We start from the raw sequence: 22,074 nt of genomic DNA on the forward strand, positions 1-22,074 counted from the left end.
GCTTATTCTAGGCGCCAAATATCAGGCCTGGGAACATTTGGAAATGCCATTTTCTAATGAGTATAAATCCTTTAAATTGAAAAACAAGATAGGAAAAATATAAATGTAAAGACTACTACCCTGTTTTCCCGTTAATAAGACCTGCCCAGATAATAATCCCTCCCCTAAAATATTTAAACACATGCACAGCTGGTCCCTGTCATTTTCTGGGGGAGGAAGTGGGGGGAATATGCTCCACGCGCCCTGCATGTACCTGCCATCCACGTGGAACGGCCTCGTGGAGGCCACTCACCCAAACCCTAGCCACCGCGTCCCTTTTCTTAGTGGAGGCCACAAAAAGAATGGCAGGCTGAGCAATGCTAGGGCTGGCAAGAGTGTGCCAGAAACAGAACTGCCGACCCTCTCTGGATCAGCTGATCAGCAGGCCAAAGTTAAGGGGCCTCCTGCACCTCAAAAATAATATGACCTCCCTGAAAATAAGGCCAGGCGCTTATTTCGGGGGTCAATAGAAAATAAGACCCTGTCTTATTTGGGGGGAAACATGGTAAGCATTCCTTGGATGGTAACTGAATGTCATAGTTTCATAGTTTACCTTGCAACAGTGCTCAACTCTTATTTTCCCATCAAGATCAATTTGTATTTCTAATCCTCATAGCAATGGACGTACAAAGGATCTAAAAATGCTGTCCCAAACTCTCCATAAACTTGAAATATAATTACTGGGACATTTCCCTTGCCCCCAATTATAGATTGAATTGAAACAAGAGCATCTGAAGTAATAAAATCCTATTATAAGCACTTGACAGAAGATCAAAAGGCAGAGTTCTGTCATATGAGAAATATGGGAGTTTATTTGCCCTTCATGCATAATATTCAATTTCAAGATTAAAGTCATTACTATGGGGAAAGAAAGACAGCATGAAACCAAGTTTTTTTCCCCTTTATGATCTTACGTATGGGGATGCAGATGGGGATAAACTAGAAATAGGTATAATTTCATGGCCATCACCACCATTAATTTTATTACAGCCTTTCAACTAAAAAGCTCAAGAATAAAACTTTGTAAATATATAACATATTGCAGACATAAAGAAATATAAGTTCTCCATAAGTTTAACAAAAATCAGTTTTATTAATTCTATTTCTATAGGCTATAGCAGATCTTCCATAGCTAAATATTTTAAAAGTTACTGAATAAATGATACAACTCCAATGACTTGACTACATGTGATACTGTATTATAGAATGGGTTCTTACACAAAACATGACAACTCTATAAGACATGTCAACCTTCTGATTGTTTAAGAGGCGGTTATGGTGCTTCTCATTAGATACATTTTACACACGAGCTTCATTGATTCATTTCATTTTACACACAAGCTCTTGATTCCGTTCAAAGTCCTGGTAGTTATCTACAAAGTTGTTCATGGGTTGGGACCAGGTTACCTTTAGTATTATCTCTCCATATTTATAACTCAGTCCTGTTAGATTTGACAGGACAAGCATTCTCCAGGTCCTGATCATCAGGGTGTATCATCTGGAAGGGTTTCTTTTCAGTTTTGGCACCCATCTCTGGAACAAAACTCCGCTTAGAGACTAGATTTGTCCTGACCTTGCTAACTTTTCATAAATCCTTGAAGATTTGGTGTTGTTTTGGAGTTTTGAGTGGGTGTTTTAGCCTGTATAATGGTTTATTGTTGCGTTGGCTATCTTTTTTTTCATTTTGGCTGCTGTATAAATTATTTATTAGTTAGGTGTGGTTATATTAATTTGAAAAGAAAGAAAGAAAGAAAGAGAGAGAGAGAGAGAGAAAGGGACAGAGGGAGGGAGGACTGGTTAGAGTACAAATGCATATGGTCATACCACGTAGTCCAAACTGTACCCACATTTTAATTCCAAATATGTTAAACAGATAGTTCCGTTGTGATGGAATTTCTACAGTAGCAACACTATTTTATTAATAAATAGTATTAAGTAGTAATTGGAAATAATTCAATGTGTCAGGCACAAAAAAATCAGAAAGCAAGATGGTTCAAATAACCTTCTCTATAAGAATCTGAATTACTAATGGTCAAAGTAAATTGGAAGTAGTTAAAAAGTCAAAGAAATTCAAGTGGACTGGACTTGCCTCTCTTGTGGGAGCGAAAAGACTTGAGACTGATGATGCACTTGACTCTTCCCTTGGGCTCAGCTTGGTTATCTGCTACACAATGATTCCAAAGGCTTATGACACTTACAAGTAACAAAAATCTTACCTGTCTGTCTGTAGGAATAGGAGTGTCCTTATCAACAGAATCATATTTTGCTTGAATATCTCCCTAAAATGAAGATACTGTAAGTTTTAGTGTAACACTGCCAAACATTAGAAAATCTCAGAAACAACCTACAGCCTATGAAAACTACATAGCATCCTTGTAGCACAGAGACCTACCAAAGCTCTACAGAAGATCTTAATTAAAAAAACAAAACCCTTGTAGTTCAAGAAGAAAAAACAGGAGTCATCTACAACATACAATGTAAAGACTACTAAATAGCCACTACATAGGACAAACAGAGATAGGGCCAGTAGTGTGTATTGATCAGCACAACTAGCAGTCAGACACCATGATGAAAACCTCCTTAATTTTAGAATACATGGACCAAGTTAGTATAGTTTCAATTGACAAACTATGTGCAGCCTAGATCAAGATAATTTTTAAAATGCTAGGGGATTCCTAGAAGCTTGTCACTCAAGATAAATCAGCCACCCACAGGCACATAGAGGTAAACAATATGTACACATCATTCAAAATAGACAATTAAAAATGTTTTTAAAAAAGACCAGAACACTTCCACTCAAGCAATCAACGGCAATATATAAATGGGATTATCACCAGGATTAACACCTAATAAGTACAGTAGCAATAGCCTAATCAAGGAATTATCAACTGAGACAAACAATCAAGCAGTAAACGGCCATCTACTCAAAGAAATACCAAGGAGAAAACAATTTGCCACCAACACTGACAGGGCAAGCAAATCTTTCTCATACTGAAGATGTTATCTAGTCAGGTAATGAAATGTCTGCAAGCAAAGCACCAAGGTCAGAGAGCACCAAGAACTCCACTGAAAGTATTAGTTAAGACTCTACTAAGAATTTTATTCATCCAGAGCTCAGATAGTACCTCAAAGAAGAGATGTTAATCAGGAGTGCAAAACTGTAAATGTAGTTTAGATAAAAATTCAAAATGTCAGCTACTATCCCTACCTATGTTGTATCATTGCTACAGTCTCAGGCCAAAACTGCAGATTCTGCTTTTGCATTAATATTTTGAAGTCAGTTGTAATTTTATGTTTACAGGCTAATTTCCAATGTTTTGTAGAAGGTAGGCTTGGTGTTCTGGCCCCCCTCCGTCCGGTAATGAACGCCGACACAGGCTTAGCTGTTTGCCATTCTTTATTTACAGTAATTATAATCCTGTTGGCTGAAAGCCCAAACACGACTCACAGGCAAGACGTTGGCAGCAACCCAGACTCCAACAGATACAGACAAGAGCTTCTCCCCAACAGATACAAACAAGAGCTTCTCCGGATTGTTACGAACGGTTGTGTCCTGCAAAAGGACTCCTCCCAAAGTCTCTTTTTATATACTCTCTTGGGAGGGCCCAAGCCACAACCACCTGGGCTTATTTATCTCTTATGAATCTGTCTCCGTTACTGCTGCCTCCATTTCGCCGCCCTCCGTTGCCTGGCGTCAGGGACCAACTCCCTTTGATCTTCCCCACTGCTCCATGCCTCAGGCGCCTCCTGGTGGCCAACCAGCCTCTCTGGTTCCTGCTCTGAGTCTGAACCCTGCCCAGGGTCCTCCACATCTTCTATAGCCGACTCATAGGGTTTGTCGCTATCTGAGTCCCTCAGCAGCTCCAATGGACCCTGCTGGGCCACAACAGGTTGACATATTGCATAGACAAGAGAAAACAATTCTTGCATATTTCTTACTCTTACCTCTACTCCAAGTAGTGCTGCCCAGGTTAAACCTCTCATTAGAGGTGGAATGTCAACTCTGGCTTCTTTCCAAATTTGATTTTTTTTATAAGGATAGGCCTAGAATTAACATATCGATCTGGTGTTAGTAATACTTCTATACTTTTAATAGGACCTAACATTTCAATGCTGTTAGCCTTTTGCATTTTATAATAATTTATATACATGCAGTGAAAGATTCTATAGATCAAATGCATTGACGGATATCAAAAGAAATACGAATATGGCTAACATCCCAAAATTCGTGGCAAAATTCATCAAGGGAAATTAAATAGATAAAACCAAGATTATGATGGCATTTGAGGTTTTACACACCTTTAGTAGTCTGTCAAATAGGACAATCCTGTTTAGCTGATATTCCGTATCCCTCTCCCGAATAATAAGAGGAAGTTTGGCAGCAGCAGATAATTCGTTGTTACTATTTGAATGGGGTATATTTGATTGGCTGAAAAAACCCAGAGAAAATAGTTCTTAAAGTATTATCTCTAGACTTAAACAACCGAAGTAATCATAGAATAAACTAGGAATGAAATAATTGAAACCATCATCTTGTGTGGAAAACAAATCCAATTTTCTTTTTATGAACTAGAGCTTGATTAATTTATTCTGAAATACCTTTGTATAAAAATATAATACAAATGCATTGTACTATGTAATGTTATAAAACATAATACAACTACAGTTAATCATTGCTCATGGCTGACCTACAGGGATCAACAGATGCATTAATAAACTTTCAGAATTTCAATTTCTTCTAATCAGATTCATGTGAGGCAGAAAGACCGTTGGCTTACCTGAACGGTCGTTCTCTGGGCGCTGCGGGAGAGTCCAAGCATGGGTTAACACAGCCTAACTGCCCTAGGACTGACTGAGTTTTTTCCCTGACCACGCCCCCTTTGCCTCTGGCAGGTCAGTTTTAAAAACGAAATGTGCAATAGGACGCCTTCAACCAGTCTCTGCAGAGTTTTGGATCTGGATCCTCGAACCCTGGGTGGGTTTTGGACTCTCCCGCAGCGCCCAGAGAACGACCGTTCAGGTAAGCCAACGGTCTTTCTCCTGTGCGCTGCTTGGAGAGTCCAAGCATGGGACATACCCAAGCTATCGTGTCCCAGGGCGGGCAGAGTCATTGTCCTTTGTAGCCTCCACAACCCTTTGTAGTATACGTCTTCCAAAGGAGGCTTCTGCCGAGGCAAAGATATCGATCTTATAGTTCTTGATGAACGCCGTGGGCGAGGCCCACGTGGCCGCTCTGCAAATGTCTATGATGGATGCCTGGGTCGCCCAAGCAGCTGAAGTTGCAGCGCTCCTCGTTGAGTGCGCGGTTACTCTTCGTGGTGCAGTCTTGCCTTGTGTCTCATAGGCTAGCTTGATGCAAGCCCTCAGCCAACGTCCAATTGTGTGGGATGAAACCTTGCGACCAAGGGACCCAGGGTGGAAGGAGACAAATAGGGATTCGGAACGCCGAAATTCCCTTGATCGTTTGATGTAAATTTTGACTGCCCTTCTTACATCTAATTTATGCCAGATTTTTTCCTTCTGATGTACTGGATTTGGACAAAAATTAGGAAGGATCACTTCCTGGGCTCTATGAAACTGAGTATTCATCTTTGGGATGAAAGATGGATCAAGTCTCAGAATGATTCTGTCAGTATGAATAATGCAAAGGTCCTCCCTCACAGACAGCGCAGCCAATTCAGAAATTCTGCGAGCCGATGTTATAGCTATGAGGAAGGCCGTCTTAATAGTCAGATGATGGAGGCTTGCCTTCCTGAGAGGTTCGAAGGGAGCCCCCGTTAAGGCCTTCAGGACATATGGCAAATCCCAGGAGGGATATCGATGAACCACCTGAGGAGAGATGTTCATCGCCCCCTTGAGGAAGCTCTTTACTTGTGGGTGCTGACTAAGTGATCTAGCAGATTTACAGGTAAGAATGGTGGATAGTGCTGCCACCTGCCTCTTGAGCGTATTGGGCGCGAGACCTTTGTCCAGACCCTCTTGGAGAAATTCCAGCAAATTTGGCACTGAAGCCGAAATGTCCTGCACACCCTTGTCCTGACACCAAGATGAAAAAGCGTTCCACGTATATTCGTATATCCTAGTAGTAGAAGGTCTCCTGGACGCTTGAATAGTTCTGATGACCTTGTCTGAAAATCTCTGCTTCCTCAGGAGGTCCCCCTCAAGTGCCAAACGGCTAGTTGCAGCCACTGGGGATCCGGATGCTTGATGTGACCCTGGCTGAGGGAGATCTGCTCCTGAGGAATCCTCCACGGACTTTGGATGGAGAGGCTGACAAGGTCCGCGTACCAGGACCTCCTGGGCCAGTGAGGGGCCACTAGGATTAGATCGGCCTTTTCTGACAGTAATTTGGTCACTACTTGGGGTATGAGAGGGAGCGGTGGAAACGCGTACAGGAGTCCTGAGGGCCAAGTGTTCCTCAGCGCATCCGTCCCCTCCGCTAAGGGCGAGTGGTATCGAGTGAAGAAGCGGGGCAGATGTGTGTTGGTGCTTGTTGCAAACAGGTCTACTTGCGGTTTGCCGAACTTCTCCACGATCTGAGAGAAGATGTCTGGATGCAGCCGCCATTCTGAGTGGTCTATCGTCTGCCGACTCAGCCAATCCGCTTCTTGGTTGCTCGTCCCCGATATGTGGTCCGCTGTTATGGACGCCAGATGTCGCTCCGCCCATCTGCACAATAGTTCCGCCTCCTGCATGAGATTTTTGGAGTGCGTGCCTCCCTGCCTGTTGATGTGGGCCTTTGTGGCAACATTGTCTGTTAACAACAGTACATGATGACCCACAATCTGAGAAGCAAAGTGACGTAGAGCGAGGCGAGCGGCCCTCAGTTCTAGCCAGTTTATGCTGTGGGCCGCCTCCCTCTGTGTCCATTTTCCTTGCGCAAGATGTCCCTGGCAGTGCGCTCCCCATCCCTGTAGGCTGGCATCTGTTGTTACAACCAGCCTTTCGGGCTCCTTGAAGAGGCACCCTTTCCTGACCGCCGCTGTGCTCCACCAATGCAGGGAGCGAAGTACTTTTGGCGGTAGTTTCACGCGTCTTAACGAGTTGCTGTCCCTTGATCTCTGCATTGGCAGAAGGAACCATTGCAGCTCCCTTGCGTGAAGCCGTGCCCAGGGAACCACCTTTAGGCAGGAGATCATGATGCCCAGGAGCTGGGATAGTTGCAAAATCGGCACTGACCTGGGAGCTTTGCATAGACGAAGTTTGTTCTGAAGATTCGCCATCCTGTCTGGAGACAGAAATACCTGGCAGGAGACGGAGTCGATTATGGCGGCAAGATGTTGGATTCGGGTGGTCGGTTCTAGGTGACTCTTCTGCAGGTTCACTGAAAACCCGTGGTGTTGTAGAGTCCGTATGGTCACCTGAACGTCCCTTCGGGCCTGTTTCTGATTGGAAGAATGAATTATTATGTCGTCTAGATAACACTCTAGCCGAATTGGTCGATTCCGGAGGTGGGCCGCCACCACTGCCAAGATTTTGGTGAAGGTCCTGGGGGCAGACGAGAGGCCAAATGGGAGGGCCCTGTATTGATAATGCCTCCCGTCGTAGTGGAACCTCAGGAACCTTCTGTGGGCAGGGTGAATGGGGACATGGAGGTAAGCTTCCTTCAAATCTATCGATGTGAGGAGATCCCCTTGTCGAGTGCAAGCCAGGATGGAGTGGAGGGACTGCATCTTGAACCTTTTGTATGCCAGATGCTGATTTAGGCACTTTAGATCCAAGATGGCCCTCCACCCTCCTGAGTTCTTTGGGACTAGAAAGAGGATGGAATAATATCCTCGTTTCTCCTGTTCTTTGGGAACCGGTTCTATGGCCCTGATTTCGAGCAGATGGAGGATCTCCTTCTGCATGAGATCTTTCTTTTGGGGATTCTTGGGGATGGGGCAACGAATAAATTTTTGTTGAGGGAAGGATAAGAATTCCAGCACTAGGCCCCTCCTGATCGTGTTGAGGACCCAAGTGTCCGAAGTTATCTCCTCCCACCTGTCGGCATATATTTGGAGCCGACCCCCTATGGGAGGATTCCTGTGATGGTCACTTCCCCCTACGAAACTGTCGGGAATTGGATCCCCCACGAAATGGCTTCCGAAAGGAATGCTGTTGTTGCTGCCTTCCCCTGGACCCGTAATTTGTCCTGTCCTGTCTCCTGTCACCTGTCTGGGGAAATGGCCTCTGATAAGAAGAATTAGAGCCGGAAGCTTGAGAGTTATCCTGCGCTCTAAAGGGCTGTCTCCTGAATGAACCTGAACCCTTACGTTCGGCTTTCTTCAAGGTGGCCGGGAGAATTTTGCGTTTGTCCTTTGTTTCTATGACAAACTTCTCCAAGGCCTCTCCGAAGAGTTGCCCTCCTTTAAATGGGGCGGAAGCAAGCTTCCATTTGGCTTTCATATCAGCCTGCCAGTGGCGGAGCCACAGCAGGCGACGTGATGTCACATTGGACGCCAAGGCCCTAGATGCGAATTTGGCCGCATTAAGGGAGGTATCTGCTGAATACTCTACGGCGGTTATTATTTTATTGATATCATGCCGCCATCTAGAACCTGCTGAGGGAGGTTTGGACCTGAGTTGTCGTAGCCAGAGGAGAGAAGCCCTGGTGAAGAATGATGCCGAGGTGGATGCTCTAATGGCCCAGGCAGCCGCCTGGTGCGTCTTGTGGCACGCCTTTTCTGAGCGTTTGTCCTCGGCCTTGAGTCCCTCGAGTAAATCTGCTGGAAGATTAGAAGTAGAAGTTAGAGAGACCACCGGGGCATCCACCTCAGGTAACTTCAGCACCTCATCCATTTTGTCTTCTACAGCGTAAAGGGATTTGTCCCCCCCGCTGGGATTGGTCAGGGTACCAGGTTGGACCCACTGCCTTTGGACTACGTCCAGGAATAAGTCCGGAACGGGAATCATTTCCTGGGTTGGTGAAGGTTCCTGGAATAAACCTTCCTTGTGGTCCTTAGTGGGAGGGGGGGTGGCTGAGGCACTCTTGGGAGTGGGCCCAAGTTCAGTGGCTGCTATGGCCTTGTGAAGGATGGATTTAAACAGGGATGGTTTAAATAACCCTGTAAAGGCCGGTTTATCAGGAGGAAGGTCCTCATCCTCCGATAATTCAAAATCCTCTATTTCCCCCTCCTCTAATCCTGTGTCCTCCGTGGCAATAGAAGTGCCAGGCGAAGCAGGGGCTTGGTCTCCTACAGGGGCAGGGGTTGCCCTGGCTTTAGGAGTGCTAGCAGAACCAGTCTCTTTCTGTTTGAGACCATCAGCTATTCCTTGGGAGATGGCCTTAGCTATGATCTCCTTCATTTCAGCTGATAATGCGGGACCCTTGTCCTCTCTTGGGCGTCCCTTGGAGCCCTTGGAGGTTTTCCTTTCCTCCCTCTGAAATATATCCTGATATGGTTCCAATTCCTCCCTAACAGAAGAACTGGGAGAGTCTGGGTAGCCCCAGGAGGCATCTGGGGAGGAGTCCCTTGAAATCCCCCCAGTTGATGGAGGTGAACCATCCTGGTGGGGAGAATCCTGATCCTGAACCTTCCCTTGGGGAGAATGAGGCCTTGCCCATGCCTCCTCTTGATCTGGGGACCTGCTGGCTTTCTGGGCCTGTGAGGTATGGCCTCTACGGGTTCCCTCCTTACTGGTGGGTAAGTCCCCTGAGGCTCGGGAAGGGGATCTATTGGGATTGCCTCTCCCTCCCTTGTTTCCTTTGGGGGGGGGGGGCTCCACTCTGGGCCTCTTGGAAGAAGGCCCAGCCTGCACCTCCAAACCTTCGTCTGCCATTGTTGATCTGGAGTCACAGGAAGGCTGGATGGGTCTGGAGGGCACCGCTGGGACGAGCCAGACGGCCACGAAACGTCCGCGGTTGCTGTAATAGGCAAGGGAAGCCAGCCGGCGAAATCCCTGCCTTAGAGTGCGAAAGCGGCTGTATTCGAGATGTTCGGCCTTGCCGGAGCCCCGGACAAGGCCCTCAGTCACTAAGCGTCGCTGCTGCTGCTGCTACTGGCGAGGTCTGACTGCGAGGTCTGCAAGCTCTGCCGTTTGAATCCTGAGGCAATTTGGTGCTCTAAAATGGCCGCCGCTGCGCGCGCAGCCTCAGTAACCAAGGCAACCCTCTCCGAAGTGGAGAAAAGGGCGCGAAAGGTTTAAAATGGCCGCCGCTGTTGCCAGGCAGAATCTAGAAGCCGTTAGGACACCTAAGGTTCCGAAAAAAGGCTTCCGCGGCTTTAAAGAAGAGATCCCCAGCGCCAAACAGCTGGTTGTCCCTTGTAGCGATTCCGCTCGCCAGCTGGAGCCGGACAAGCCTCAATCCTACCTCGCTTAGTCTACAAGCAGCAGACGATGAATATCAGACCTCCTGAGCTGTCAAGAAATGCTTTAGCTGATTGTCAAAATAAATGGTCAGGAATTTCTTTAAATGCTGATGTGGGGAGTCCAAGCAAAAAGCCTAAACTGGGGAACTCCCCTGCAACAGTCCTATCGGGCGGACTGAGTTTTTAAAACTGACCTGCCAGAGGCAAAGGGGGCGTGGTCAGGGAAAAAACTCAGTCAGTCCTAGGGCAGTTAGGCTGTGTTAACCCATGCTTGGACTCTCCAAGCAGCGCACAGGAGAAGCAGTAATGAATCAAGCCCTACTACAAAATATTTTACTGCTTCACAAGCCTGATTCTGGGAACAACATTAAGATACTTCTAGATTTCATAGGAGTAAATGTGCATGTTGAAATCAACAAATTAATCTACACTGATTTGCAGTAGATCTACTTTAAACAACTCTGGATCCACTAAAAACTCTTACACTCTTATTGATTTTATCTCTAAGCTAGTATTTTGCTACCAAGGGGTCACCAGTCTATTTCCTAGGGATCTGAAAATTTGTTTTATATACTTACTCGTCTTCAAGCAATGGATAAAATGCTTCTCCACCAACATCTTTCAATCTCTAAAAATAATATACATTTTCAGTTAGAAAAATATTCATTTAACATAACCAAGAATTAAGAAAACAATGCTTTATTATTTATTTATTACATTTATTTGCTGCCTGCCTTGTTCTGAAACTACTCTTTTAATACAGTAGTTTGATCTTGGTTCAAAAGGAGGGTTGGATTGTTTGTAGCAAACACAGTCAGTATGTATACGCAGTCTAGGTGATTGAAGACGACTTCAGAACCTTCCCCAAAATTCTGGAGCTCATGCAAGGATCAGTGTAGCATATTTATTCCATGATACTATCAGTGCAAAGGAAGGAGACTTGAATGAGAGGAACTTGTGTTTTGAAAAAAATATAAATGTAGAAGGCAGGCTGGTTAGTTTGATATTGTTTATGAACAGTAGGAGGTTTAGGGTAGGGTTGGAGAGAAATACTTGTTCTGATCTAGGCTTCCTGAGAGCATGAAGCAAATACCTTGTCCTGCCAAAAATAAACGTTTATTAATTTACTGTGAATTCTGCGCATTCACATCCAGCAAAGTCTTTCAAGGGAGGATTTACAATCACAGACCTTATCTGGCTTGGAGAGCTGCCAGGCCGATATCTGCAAAACTTGGCAAGGAGTCTTGGAGAGCCACAAACCAATTAAGTTAACTAATTGTCTCCTGCAAACTCCACTCCCCTTTCGCTCCTCTTTTATTTCCTCTGGGAGGGGCTGTTCATCGTCCACCTGTGGCCTTATTCCCAAGTCGACACCTGTTCTTTAGCTGTTCCCTTCATCTGACAACTCTGCGCATGCGCACACTGGGAGCAGGTTCCATCTGTTCATCTGCCTCATTGATGTCTTACTCTGAAGGCAGCTGATAGCTGGCATATGGCTCTGGCCCCTCTCTGCTTCTGACACAGAGCTCTCATCAGAGCCTTCCTCAGACTCCAGGACTGGCCCATGTTCCTCCCCAACCTCCTCACTGTCCAAATCTGCTGCCAGCTCTGCTGGCCGCTGACAGGCCATAACACACTTTTAGAAGGACTAGAATTTCAGCAGGCCCTCCATGCACACCCTAAATATGCTGTGGATAAATATAGTTAAGATCTCAGGACTACGAAAAGAATGCAATGCAAAGATGAGTCTCGTTGTGCAAGGCAAAGACCATTCTAGTCATAATGGTTATAGAGCTTAGTCAAACATATTTAAAATATATAAATGATCCATATTCTATTTCAAGGAATCATAATATCTTACATTCCTGAGCTGACACAGTGATAGTGTCACAGTTGTATCATCCAAAAGGAAACTTCTGTCACGCCCTTGTCCAAAACTCTCCCCATCTTCAAACAAAAAACTAGGAGTAAAAAAAGAAAAGGAAAACAAATTTCAACCAAACAACAAGCAGTAGCCTATGTAGGTTTTTCCTTCCCTTCCGTTTCTAATAAAACTATACTTTCATTATATTTGAAAGACTTGATCAGTCTGCAGTTTCGTATATTTAGGGATGTATTTATATTTACTCTGCTTCTGCTTGTTAGTTAACATAATTTACAAATAAAAATAGTATATTTGAGAAGTTGAGGTGCTAGTCAAAATAAGTGCAGTTAATTTTGCAAATGCAAACAATGAAAAAGTAATACTGATACGCAAACTATTTTAAAGTGAAAAACTCTTGATTTTCACATCATGTGAAATCAGCTTTTGCTGTTACACGTCATCAAATAGATAGGCGGGTATTTGATTTCAAGTGGTTACTTACCTACAGGCATCTATATTTTAATTTTAACCAAATTGCTTTGCTGCATGATATTAAACAGGCAGCTAAGTAATTGACTGGGATGGGCGGCTATAGAAATGTAATTAAATAAATAAAATTAATACAATGAAATGTTTAAGCTGAGAAATATTTTAACTGAATCTGTGTGTGTGTGCAGAGAGCACCTCTGAAGACCTTTCTACAAATTCTCATTCATTTTGAAGGAAATAAAAAGTGCAAATGTAACGAATAAGGCAACTAGACCTTTAGACTATTGGGCCTTTTTCCTATTTAGAAACCAGTTTCATGTTATCATTTCTATATTTCTTTCTTGCTTTTATTCCCAAAAGCAGAGTGCTCTCCTTCCCCTTCCGCCTGTATATCTTACATAGGAAGTGTGCAGATGGGAGGCTTGGAATGAATGATATCCTTGTTGACAAGCTCTTTCTCCAAGTCACCTCCAGCCAAACACCAGAGATAATACACTTCTTCAATTGTCCTTTCTGCTAGGTAATCAGAACTTTCTTCTATTAATAGAATTCAACAAAGACATCTGTTAAACACAATTATTGCATCAATTGTCCAGCAGCTTTCTTTTCCCTAGGTTGAAAATCATGTATTTTGAAAACTGAATGAAAAGTTTGCAAATAAAACTTTCCCATGCGTTATCAAATAAAAATAATATTTTATTCACAAAGCAGGGAAAATGTATAACAAAAGGAAACGAGCTGGGCAATCTATTGGCTGCTCTGTAGGAAGAATGTTAATGTTTCCATAACGATTTGTTAGAAACTCAATAAATACAAGAGACGGGACTCTGTTAAATACTTCATTTGCTCATAAAATGGGTTTTTGTCTGTCTCTTATTATATATAGCCGTGGTGGCGCAGTGGTTAGTAGTGCAGTACTGCAGGCTACTTCTGTTGACTGTTGGCTGACTGCAATTTGGCAGTTCAAATCTCACCAGGCTCAAGGTTGACTCAGGCTTCCATCCTTCCGTGGTGGGTAAAATGAAGACCCAAATTGTTGGGGGCAATATGGTGATTCTATAAACCACTTAGAGGGCTGTAAAGCTCTGTAAAGCAGTATATAAGTCTAAGTGCTATCGCTAGTGCTATATAAGGCAATATAATAGAATGCAGGATGAGTATTAAATTAATCCAAAATGTTTATGTCTGCTCCATAAACTATACTGCCCACTTCTCCAAGCCAGTGTCTTCAGAAAAATTCAACTTAAACCATCATTATCTTGAATTTAATGACTAATGCCCAGGATAGACAGGGACAGTAAGAACTATAGATCCCTGTGGAGGATGTCTGCCTAGATACAATGCTTTAAGCATGTATGCGCTACAAAATGTTTTCTACTTAATGCATCTGAAAATCTATTAAAACAACAACAACTTACCAAACAGAATAGCAATAGCACTTAGATTTATATACCACTTTATAGTGCTTTATAGCCCTCTCTAATCAGTTTTACAGAGCCAGCATACTGCCCTCAACAATTTAAGTCCTCATTTTACCCACCTCAGACGGATGGAAGGCTGAGTCAACCTTGTAGCTGTTGAGATTTGAACTGCCAAATTGAAGGCAGCCGGCAGTCAGCAAAGTAGTCTGCAGTAATGGCTAACTACTGCACCACCAAATAATGTAATTAACTATTAATTCATTCAAAGTAGCATTATTTAAAAAGTCACAACTCTTTCAGGTCTCATTTCCCTATCTAGAATTTATTTCATTGAAAAGACTGGGGACTGAACGTATCACTCTGGAATCTGTTGGTAGTTATGTTTTTTTATGTATGCTACCAAGCAATCATTTTCCTTACAGTTGGCTGTAGTCTAACTGCATAGCAAATATTTCATTAAAATCTATAGCCAGGGATTTCAGCCCACATAACTAGAAATGAAACATTCATGTGAGCATCTGAAATCTGCAAATTATCAGGATACAAAAGAGTCATTAGTTATAAAGGGTTATAGGTCAAAGAACTTTCAGGAGAAAGAGGACAATACTAATAAACATGGATAAAAAGATCATTTATTCTTATACTGACCTTATTATATTTACAAATAGCTAAAGGTGGCGAACTTATCCAACACTCTGAGAGACTTAGACTTAAAATAACTTTATTGTCACTTTGAGTGTATGCTAATCAGCATACATTAAAATGAAATTTTGTTGCATACAGATCTCAAAGGGCCTCCACCTCTAATATACACTAAATAAATAAATAAATAAATAAATAAATAAATAAATAAATAAATAAATAAATAAATAAATAAATAAATAAATAAATAAATAAATAAATAAATAAATAAATAAATAAATAAATAAAGCATATACCCACATGATATGACATGGAGAAACAACACAGTCTAGTTCAGATGTACAAGGTGAGAAAAACGAATCTTACACGTTTATCAGACAGATGGCATAGGGAAGAAAGCTGTTACAGAATCTGGTAGTCCTGCTACAAATACTTCGAAACCTCCTCCCCGGAGGGAGCAATAGAAACGGACTGTGAAGTGTGAGTCTGGGGTCTCAAACAATGCTTTGAGCTCTAAGCACATAGCACTTATAAGCAGTATCCTGAATGACAAGAAGCGAGCTTCCTATCATCTTCTCAGTTGTCCTTACCACTCTCTGTATGGACCTTCTATCTGAGGTACTGCAGCCACTTTCCCTACAACAGCAACCCTGTGAGATGAGTTGGGCTGAGAGGGAGTGACCAGCCTAAGGTCACCCAGATGGCTTTCATCACCATCTCCTGCTTTTTAGTCTGGTAACACTGATACTAGGGAAACAGCTGGGATCGCTTATCTTACCTTGAAATAGCTGATTAATATCCTCAGGAAGAGATAAATTAGCACATCTTAGATTAGGTGAGAAAAAACTGACAGGTGTATGGAAGGCTGGATATAAAGATGAGATTTCCTTGAACACAGGATCATTCAACAATTTTCCAGGAGTAGGCCTGGTATAACAGAAAAAGGAAATAAAGGCAAAAAATATAACAAAAATCCAAACAATGCACACTATACAATACAATACAATAGTAGAGTTGGAAGGGACCTTGGAGGTCTTCTAGTCCAACCCCCTGCCTAGGCAGGAAACCCTATACCATTTCAGACAAATGGCTATCCAACATCTTCTTAAAGACTTCCAGTGTTGGGGCATTCACAACTTCTGGAGGCAAGCTGTTCCACTGATTAATTGTTCTCACTGTCAGGAAATTTCTCCTCAGTTCTAAGTTGCTTCTCTCCTTGATTAGTTTCCACCCATTACTTCTTGTTCTACCCTCAGGTGCCTTGGAGAATAGTTTGACTCCCTCTTCTTTGTGGCAACCCCTGAGATATTGGAACACTCCAAACACTATATATACATTCATTCATATAGTCCTATGCACTTTTCCTCAGATGTAATATATATCTATATCTATATCTATCTATACACACACACACACACACACACACACACACGTACGCCTTATTTTTCACAAACAACACTTTCTGTTTTCACTGCATGTATTTTAATTAGCAATTAAAGCAAATCCCCCAGCATTATATTTTGCAAACTCATAGTCAATCCTCAAGGCCATGTGACTGTTCACAAGAATAATCCATTTGTGCATGCAGCATGGATCAAAAAGAGACACACGACTCCTGCCTCAACGTCTCAGTAAATTAAAATTGATGGTATAATTTTACAACCCACCCCAACCCCCCGAGTCATGCTTTGCTGCCTCTTCATGGTTTGGCGCTTATGTGTGCATTGCTACTGACGGTAATGAGTAAAATAACGCCAGGAGCCCATTCCAAGTCTTCGTAATGCCAAAAGGGTCAGCCATAACGTGAAGGTCAATCAGGCTGCTCAGCTAAATCAGGCAGACATTTATACTGGTCAGCAGTGATACAGGAAGAATTTGGGGGAAAGAAGATTACTTTTTGAGAACAGCAAAGAAATTTCATACTGTTTAAGAGAAGACCATGGTAAACTACTCCTGTACATTAAGAAAGCCACGCAGGAATGAAATATAAGACGACTGATGACCTAGGGGCAGATGTTGAGACCCTCAGTTTGGATGGCGCTTCACCTACTACTGAGGAAAGCTGAGGATATTTTGGAACCCTACTGTGATTATGATGTGTCCAGATTAAAGGCTTCAGGATACAATAATACAGGTAGTCCTCAAGTTATGATCACAATGGAATCCAAAATTTATGTTGCTAAGTGAAACATTTGTTACGTGAGTGTGCCCAATTTTACGACTTTTCTTACCACAGTTGTTAAGTGAATCATTGCATTTGTTAAGTTAATAACATGGTTGTTAAGTGAATCTGGATTCCCCATTTGACTTTGCTTGTCAGAAGGTCGCAAAAGCTGATCCCGTGGACCCCGGGAAACTGCAACTGTCATAAATATGAACCAGTTGCCAAGCATTTGAATTTTGATCACATAACCACGGGGATGCTTGCAATGGTCGCAAGTGTGACAAAGGGTCATAAGTCACTTCTTTCAGTGCTGTTGTAGCTCTGAACGGTCACTAAATGAACTTTGTAAGTTGAGGGCTACCTGCATAGTTGATGATGTTATCCATGCAGAAAAAGAAAAACCAAATCACAAAGAATAACAATTTTGCATGAATGCAGGGAAACTCAACACAGCGAAAGATGAAATGAATTGACTACACATTGACATTTCAGACATCCTTAATTTGAGATGGATGGGGCCTGGACATTTTCAATCAGAGATATATTTATTACTGAGGACATGAAACACAAAAGAAGAGATCAGCGTTCCAAGAAATGCACGCATAGAAACCAGAACTCCGAGGCAGGAAAATTCCTCAAAGAACAATTTATTGGCTACATCATATTGGCACAACTGGTGAAAGCCGACTCAGAGTTCCCACTGCTTTCATCTAATTAACAAATAAAAGTTTCCCCTTTCCCCCAAGTCACTGGTCACACTGTCCAATCAAGATGCTGGCTGGTTGCCTGGTTACTTCACTACTCCCTTGGCCAGCCACCTATCAGCATGTCCTTGGTTTCCACAGAAAATATTTTTGTTTTGACTATAAAACCCCATGTAGCTATTTCCCCGCCTCCCTGTCCCTTCTTCTGCTTTGTGGCAACCCTGAAGCCTCCAAGATGGCCTCGGCCAGGTTCATTTCAAGGTTGACAGAAGGAATAGTACTGCTTGCATAGTTAGGAGAGGTATAGTAAGGAAGCTTCTTGAATATAATACAGTCAAAGATCAAAGAATATAAATTAGCAATGAAGAAAACTATTTGTAGCTCAAGGTTGAAATGGGGAGTCCTTGTTGCTCTCTGAGCTTGGTTGTTCTTCTTTCTTGGCTGTTTATTGTTTATGTTGGCAACACAACTTGCGACTCTACAATATATTTCTAGATGTTAACTAGAACTATAAAATGGGACTGAAGTCATGGTTGTTTGATATCTATTATTTGCTTTTTGGTCTACTCAAGTCTGAATCTGCTTCATTTGTATCATAGTCCAAATATGGACAAAAAAGCTGCTAGACATAATGGACGTACATTTTTCAAAGTAGACCTAGATATCTACGCTTTTCATTTTAGAAAATAGAGAGCAACGAATTGTATATGTAACACTTGTAGTTTTGCTTATTTTCAGTCTAATTAATGTATTTGTAAGGTCACTTACCGTTTGGAAGGGTGGAATGTAAGACACTTCTTAAGTAGAGCTAAAATATTTTCAGGAACTTCCTAACGCGTAAAATATAAATTTCAATTTAGTTAACTCATTTATTTATATCAAATCAATACAGATGGTTTATATGGTTTAAACAAACAATGGACATCTACAATAGCCATAAACATCCACAGTAAATATAAATAAATTAAAACCAATAACTAATCCAAGTTGCAAAACCTGAAGAAATTGTAATTGCCATGGCGAAAAATATATAAATAATAGATTAAAAAAATAATAAAATAAGATCAACAAATGAATCAATATGGCTAATTAACAGTTAAATAAATTAAGGATAGCAAATATTCAACTAAATGCTCTTTGAAATGGTTCATGTTCCATAACATTCAGAAGGAGATAGAGCAAATCTTAATTCTAAAGAGACAATTTCAAAATAGTTGAAGTAACATCTGAGAAATGTTTCTCTGGCCTACATTCAAGTAGGGTATAGTTGCATGTTATATACAAACACTAAGCAAAACATGCCAAAATATAGGCTCTTACTTTCAAAATGAATTAAAGTGAAGTTTTCTTCTGATTTACAACCAAGAACTGGGGTATAAATTATATCTGCTACACTTTAGGACTGAACAAAATCAACTAAATATACTACAGCAGATTTTCAATCAATCTTTATTACGGCCACAGTCCATTACCCAGCAATTTTTTTCATTACATGCCAATTCAGAAAAAGCAGAAACAGTTTAATATAGCAGATAGGAGTGAATATCCAGTAACTGTGGATATTCAGAGAGTAATCAATCTAAGGACCAAGGAGTTTCTTTAAAGGCGTTGTTATTAAATCTTTTGGTTTATGCTTCAAGAAAAAATCTACTATAATTATATTAAAAAACCATATAATTATGAGTGATAATTAATCATTGTGGGTATAAGTAAGAAATTCTGACCTTCAGAATTTCCAAGCATCCATGCTCCTCAGCTAGCACTGTTACGATGTCATCAACACATCCTGTATGTGAGAATGAATTATTAATAATTCTCAAGAAAACAGCAAATATTTTTCATGTTTTTACAGATTTATAAAGACAGCATGAAATCTTGAACCTATAAAAGCTTTTTCTTACATTTATAGAAATAGTTTTTTCCCCTCTTTTACTGGTATGCACATAATGCTTCTCTTCTATCTGGTATCTCAAAAGCAAAACACCCATCCAGAAATGTGTGGAATTGAGATGCACAAAGTAGATAATCTAGCCAATAGAGTGATGAGTAAGCATTTTTGTTTCTGATTTCTATATTTGATTATGAAGGGCATTATTCAAAACTCTATGTAGGCATACTTACCAGCACACCAAACTGGCTCTCTTGTACAAAAAAATAACATTATTGCAATATTCTACACTAACCAAAAAGATACAACATAGTATTTTTAAAGTGTCCTCATTTTATATCTCAAGAACCATTTCACAATATTCTCTCTTAGAAAATGTTCATCTCTATGGAGAAAGCTGATACCCTGGATGTCAACAATTCACATACTAAATTCATTCTAGTATCTTGAGATCAAAATTATTTGATCACCTTAAGCACAACAACGAAAATCAACCTGTGTTTTTGTTTGTTTAATACACCAGGAATAGCCAACTTTTTCAATTTGTGGCAAATTCATAACTTTGAGAGAATGTTCTGGGTTTTCAAACAACATGACTGCTTTATGACATCTTCCGTACTTATAAAATGACTTTGGGCCATAACCCATAGCTAATATCAGTAAAAGGCATTTAACAAAAGGCAAATTGGTAACATTATTTTCTATTACTTCCTCTTTTACCCATACTTTCTGCCATGTTTTTTTTTCAGGGTAAGTTAGCACACTTCCAAACAAAGCATTGGGCTGCTGCCACTCATCATTTTTACTTTTTGTCTGGGGGCCTAGTTTCATTATTGAAAATAAAGATGCTAGAAGTTGGTATTTTGCTCTGAAGCACAACAGCTTCCCATATCTTTAGAATGAAATGAAAGAGTTGAATAAAAATTTGGGTAAAGTTGCTTATATCAGTATTAAATATATATGTTCCAAAATATGGATGGTCTGATGAGCCTAAAAACTGTAGGGTGGCTCCTCTTTGTTCAAAACAGTACAAAAATAAATCAGTTGTAGCAAATTTAAGAAAAGGTTAATAAATATTACATTGGGTAAGGCCACACCTATTTCATTTTAGTTGTTATCTTTACAGATACTAAATGTAGCTATTATATACAGGCCCAGTGTTTGCAAAAGGGATGATAAAATATCAATCAATGTCCAGAAAAAAGGTTACAACACTTAAAAGAATAATGAAGGCATAGGTTGGTATATTCATTGAAACTATTTTGAAGGTAGTCAACACTTATTCCACTCCAGGACCGGTGAAAGTTGTCTCACTGTCCTAATAACCTGCAGTTAAGAGCAATGATACTCTGCTGCATTTATGGGTAGAGCTGACTGAATGCATTTCCAATTTTCAGATACCACATTCCAGAGCTTGAGTAATGACTCGGTACTCATTTGGGATTTTATCAGGCTTTCAATGATCTGCAGTTATTTGTTCATTACTCACCAAGATTAAGTATCAGTTTTAGTCTCTCAGCTACATCCAAACTCTGAAAAAGCTTTCTGCCCTAAAACCAACAATAAAAGGGGTGATTAATGAAGCGTTATTATGAACCACATAGCCATTGTGTGTACTTAAATCATGTATTAACTGAGACATCCGTGAGGATAATTGTTGTTTTTAAACAGACCCTAGTAAAAATGTGCATAGGCCTAAAAGATTTGTATGCCTATCTCAAGGTTATGCTGAATTTCCTCTGGTCCATACCACAGGAGAAGGGGGAAAGTGAAACAACTGCAGTATTTTCTGGACATTAATTTTTGTCTGAATTTAAATGACTCAAAGAAAGTTCATAGAACAAAAAATATACCAAGCATGATTCTCAAATATCTTGAAAAAAGAGAGAGCATTTCTGAAGCTGGGGCTGATCAGGTGCATTATCCTCACTAATGCTTAATGTCTTTGAAAGTTTTGATGAAGTTGAAAGTTGTGGTCCAACTATGGTTCCCCTCAAAAGCATAAAAACACATGTCACATACCATACAAAGTTCAAATAATATAATACCAAGAGACCACACATCTGATTTAGGACCAGAACGCAAGGACTTTTCACTCTGTATGTAATCACTGCATTTAATAATTCCTTGTGCAATTACTTCAGGGGCCAGATATGATGGGTACCTAAAAATGAATATCAATTTATTAAAATAATTAAAAACAAAAAACAAAATAGTAAGATGATGCTGAGACAAATTATTCTTGGTCACACAGATATTGCCTTGAAAAGGAACATTATGTATGTACTGTATGGACATTAATTTTTATAATTTCTCAGAACCGCAACACTTTTTATTGTTTATTGAACCAGACAATGGGATAAGTTAACTTATTTTCAAACTACTATACTTCAAATTTTGTTAAACTGTTTAAAAAAAATAATTATTCAGGAACAGGTGATGACAAACAAACTTCACAACTCATTTGCCAATGCCTATATTTTTCTTTAATGAACAGTCATAATGACAGAATAACTTAAAAAAAATTCTGTCATTAAACTCAATTTGAAGGTCCAATGGGTTTTATCGGTA

The 22,074-nt window shown here is 40.9% G+C and overlaps 1 protein-coding gene across 1 annotated transcript in view; it reads right to left on the reverse strand.

Moving 5' to 3' along the window:
• Positions 1-22,074, reverse strand: part of TBCK (TBC1 domain containing kinase) — a 106,358-nt gene that overhangs the window by 56,120 nt on the left and 28,164 nt on the right. Inside the window, exons 6-16 of the mRNA XM_081959935.1 lie at positions 21,526-21,667; positions 20,993-21,053; positions 19,340-19,401; positions 18,384-18,445; positions 15,526-15,674; positions 13,083-13,221; positions 12,193-12,292; positions 10,910-10,959; positions 4,339-4,468; positions 3,985-4,083; positions 2,256-2,318 (exon numbers count right to left, since the gene is read on the reverse strand). Coding sequence (XP_081816061.1) covers positions 2,256-2,318; positions 3,985-4,083; positions 4,339-4,468; positions 10,910-10,959; positions 12,193-12,292; positions 13,083-13,221; positions 15,526-15,674; positions 18,384-18,445; positions 19,340-19,401; positions 20,993-21,053; positions 21,526-21,667 — 1,057 coding nt within the window. The remainder of the gene's footprint in view (positions 1-2,255; positions 2,319-3,984; positions 4,084-4,338; positions 4,469-10,909; positions 10,960-12,192; positions 12,293-13,082; positions 13,222-15,525; positions 15,675-18,383; positions 18,446-19,339; positions 19,402-20,992; positions 21,054-21,525; positions 21,668-22,074) is intronic.

The sequence above is a fragment of the Natrix helvetica genome (genome assembly GCF_964273705.1).
Source record: "Natrix helvetica genome assembly, chromosome: 7".
In the NCBI taxonomy this organism is placed as follows: domain Eukaryota; kingdom Metazoa; phylum Chordata; class Lepidosauria; order Squamata; family Natricidae; genus Natrix; species Natrix helvetica.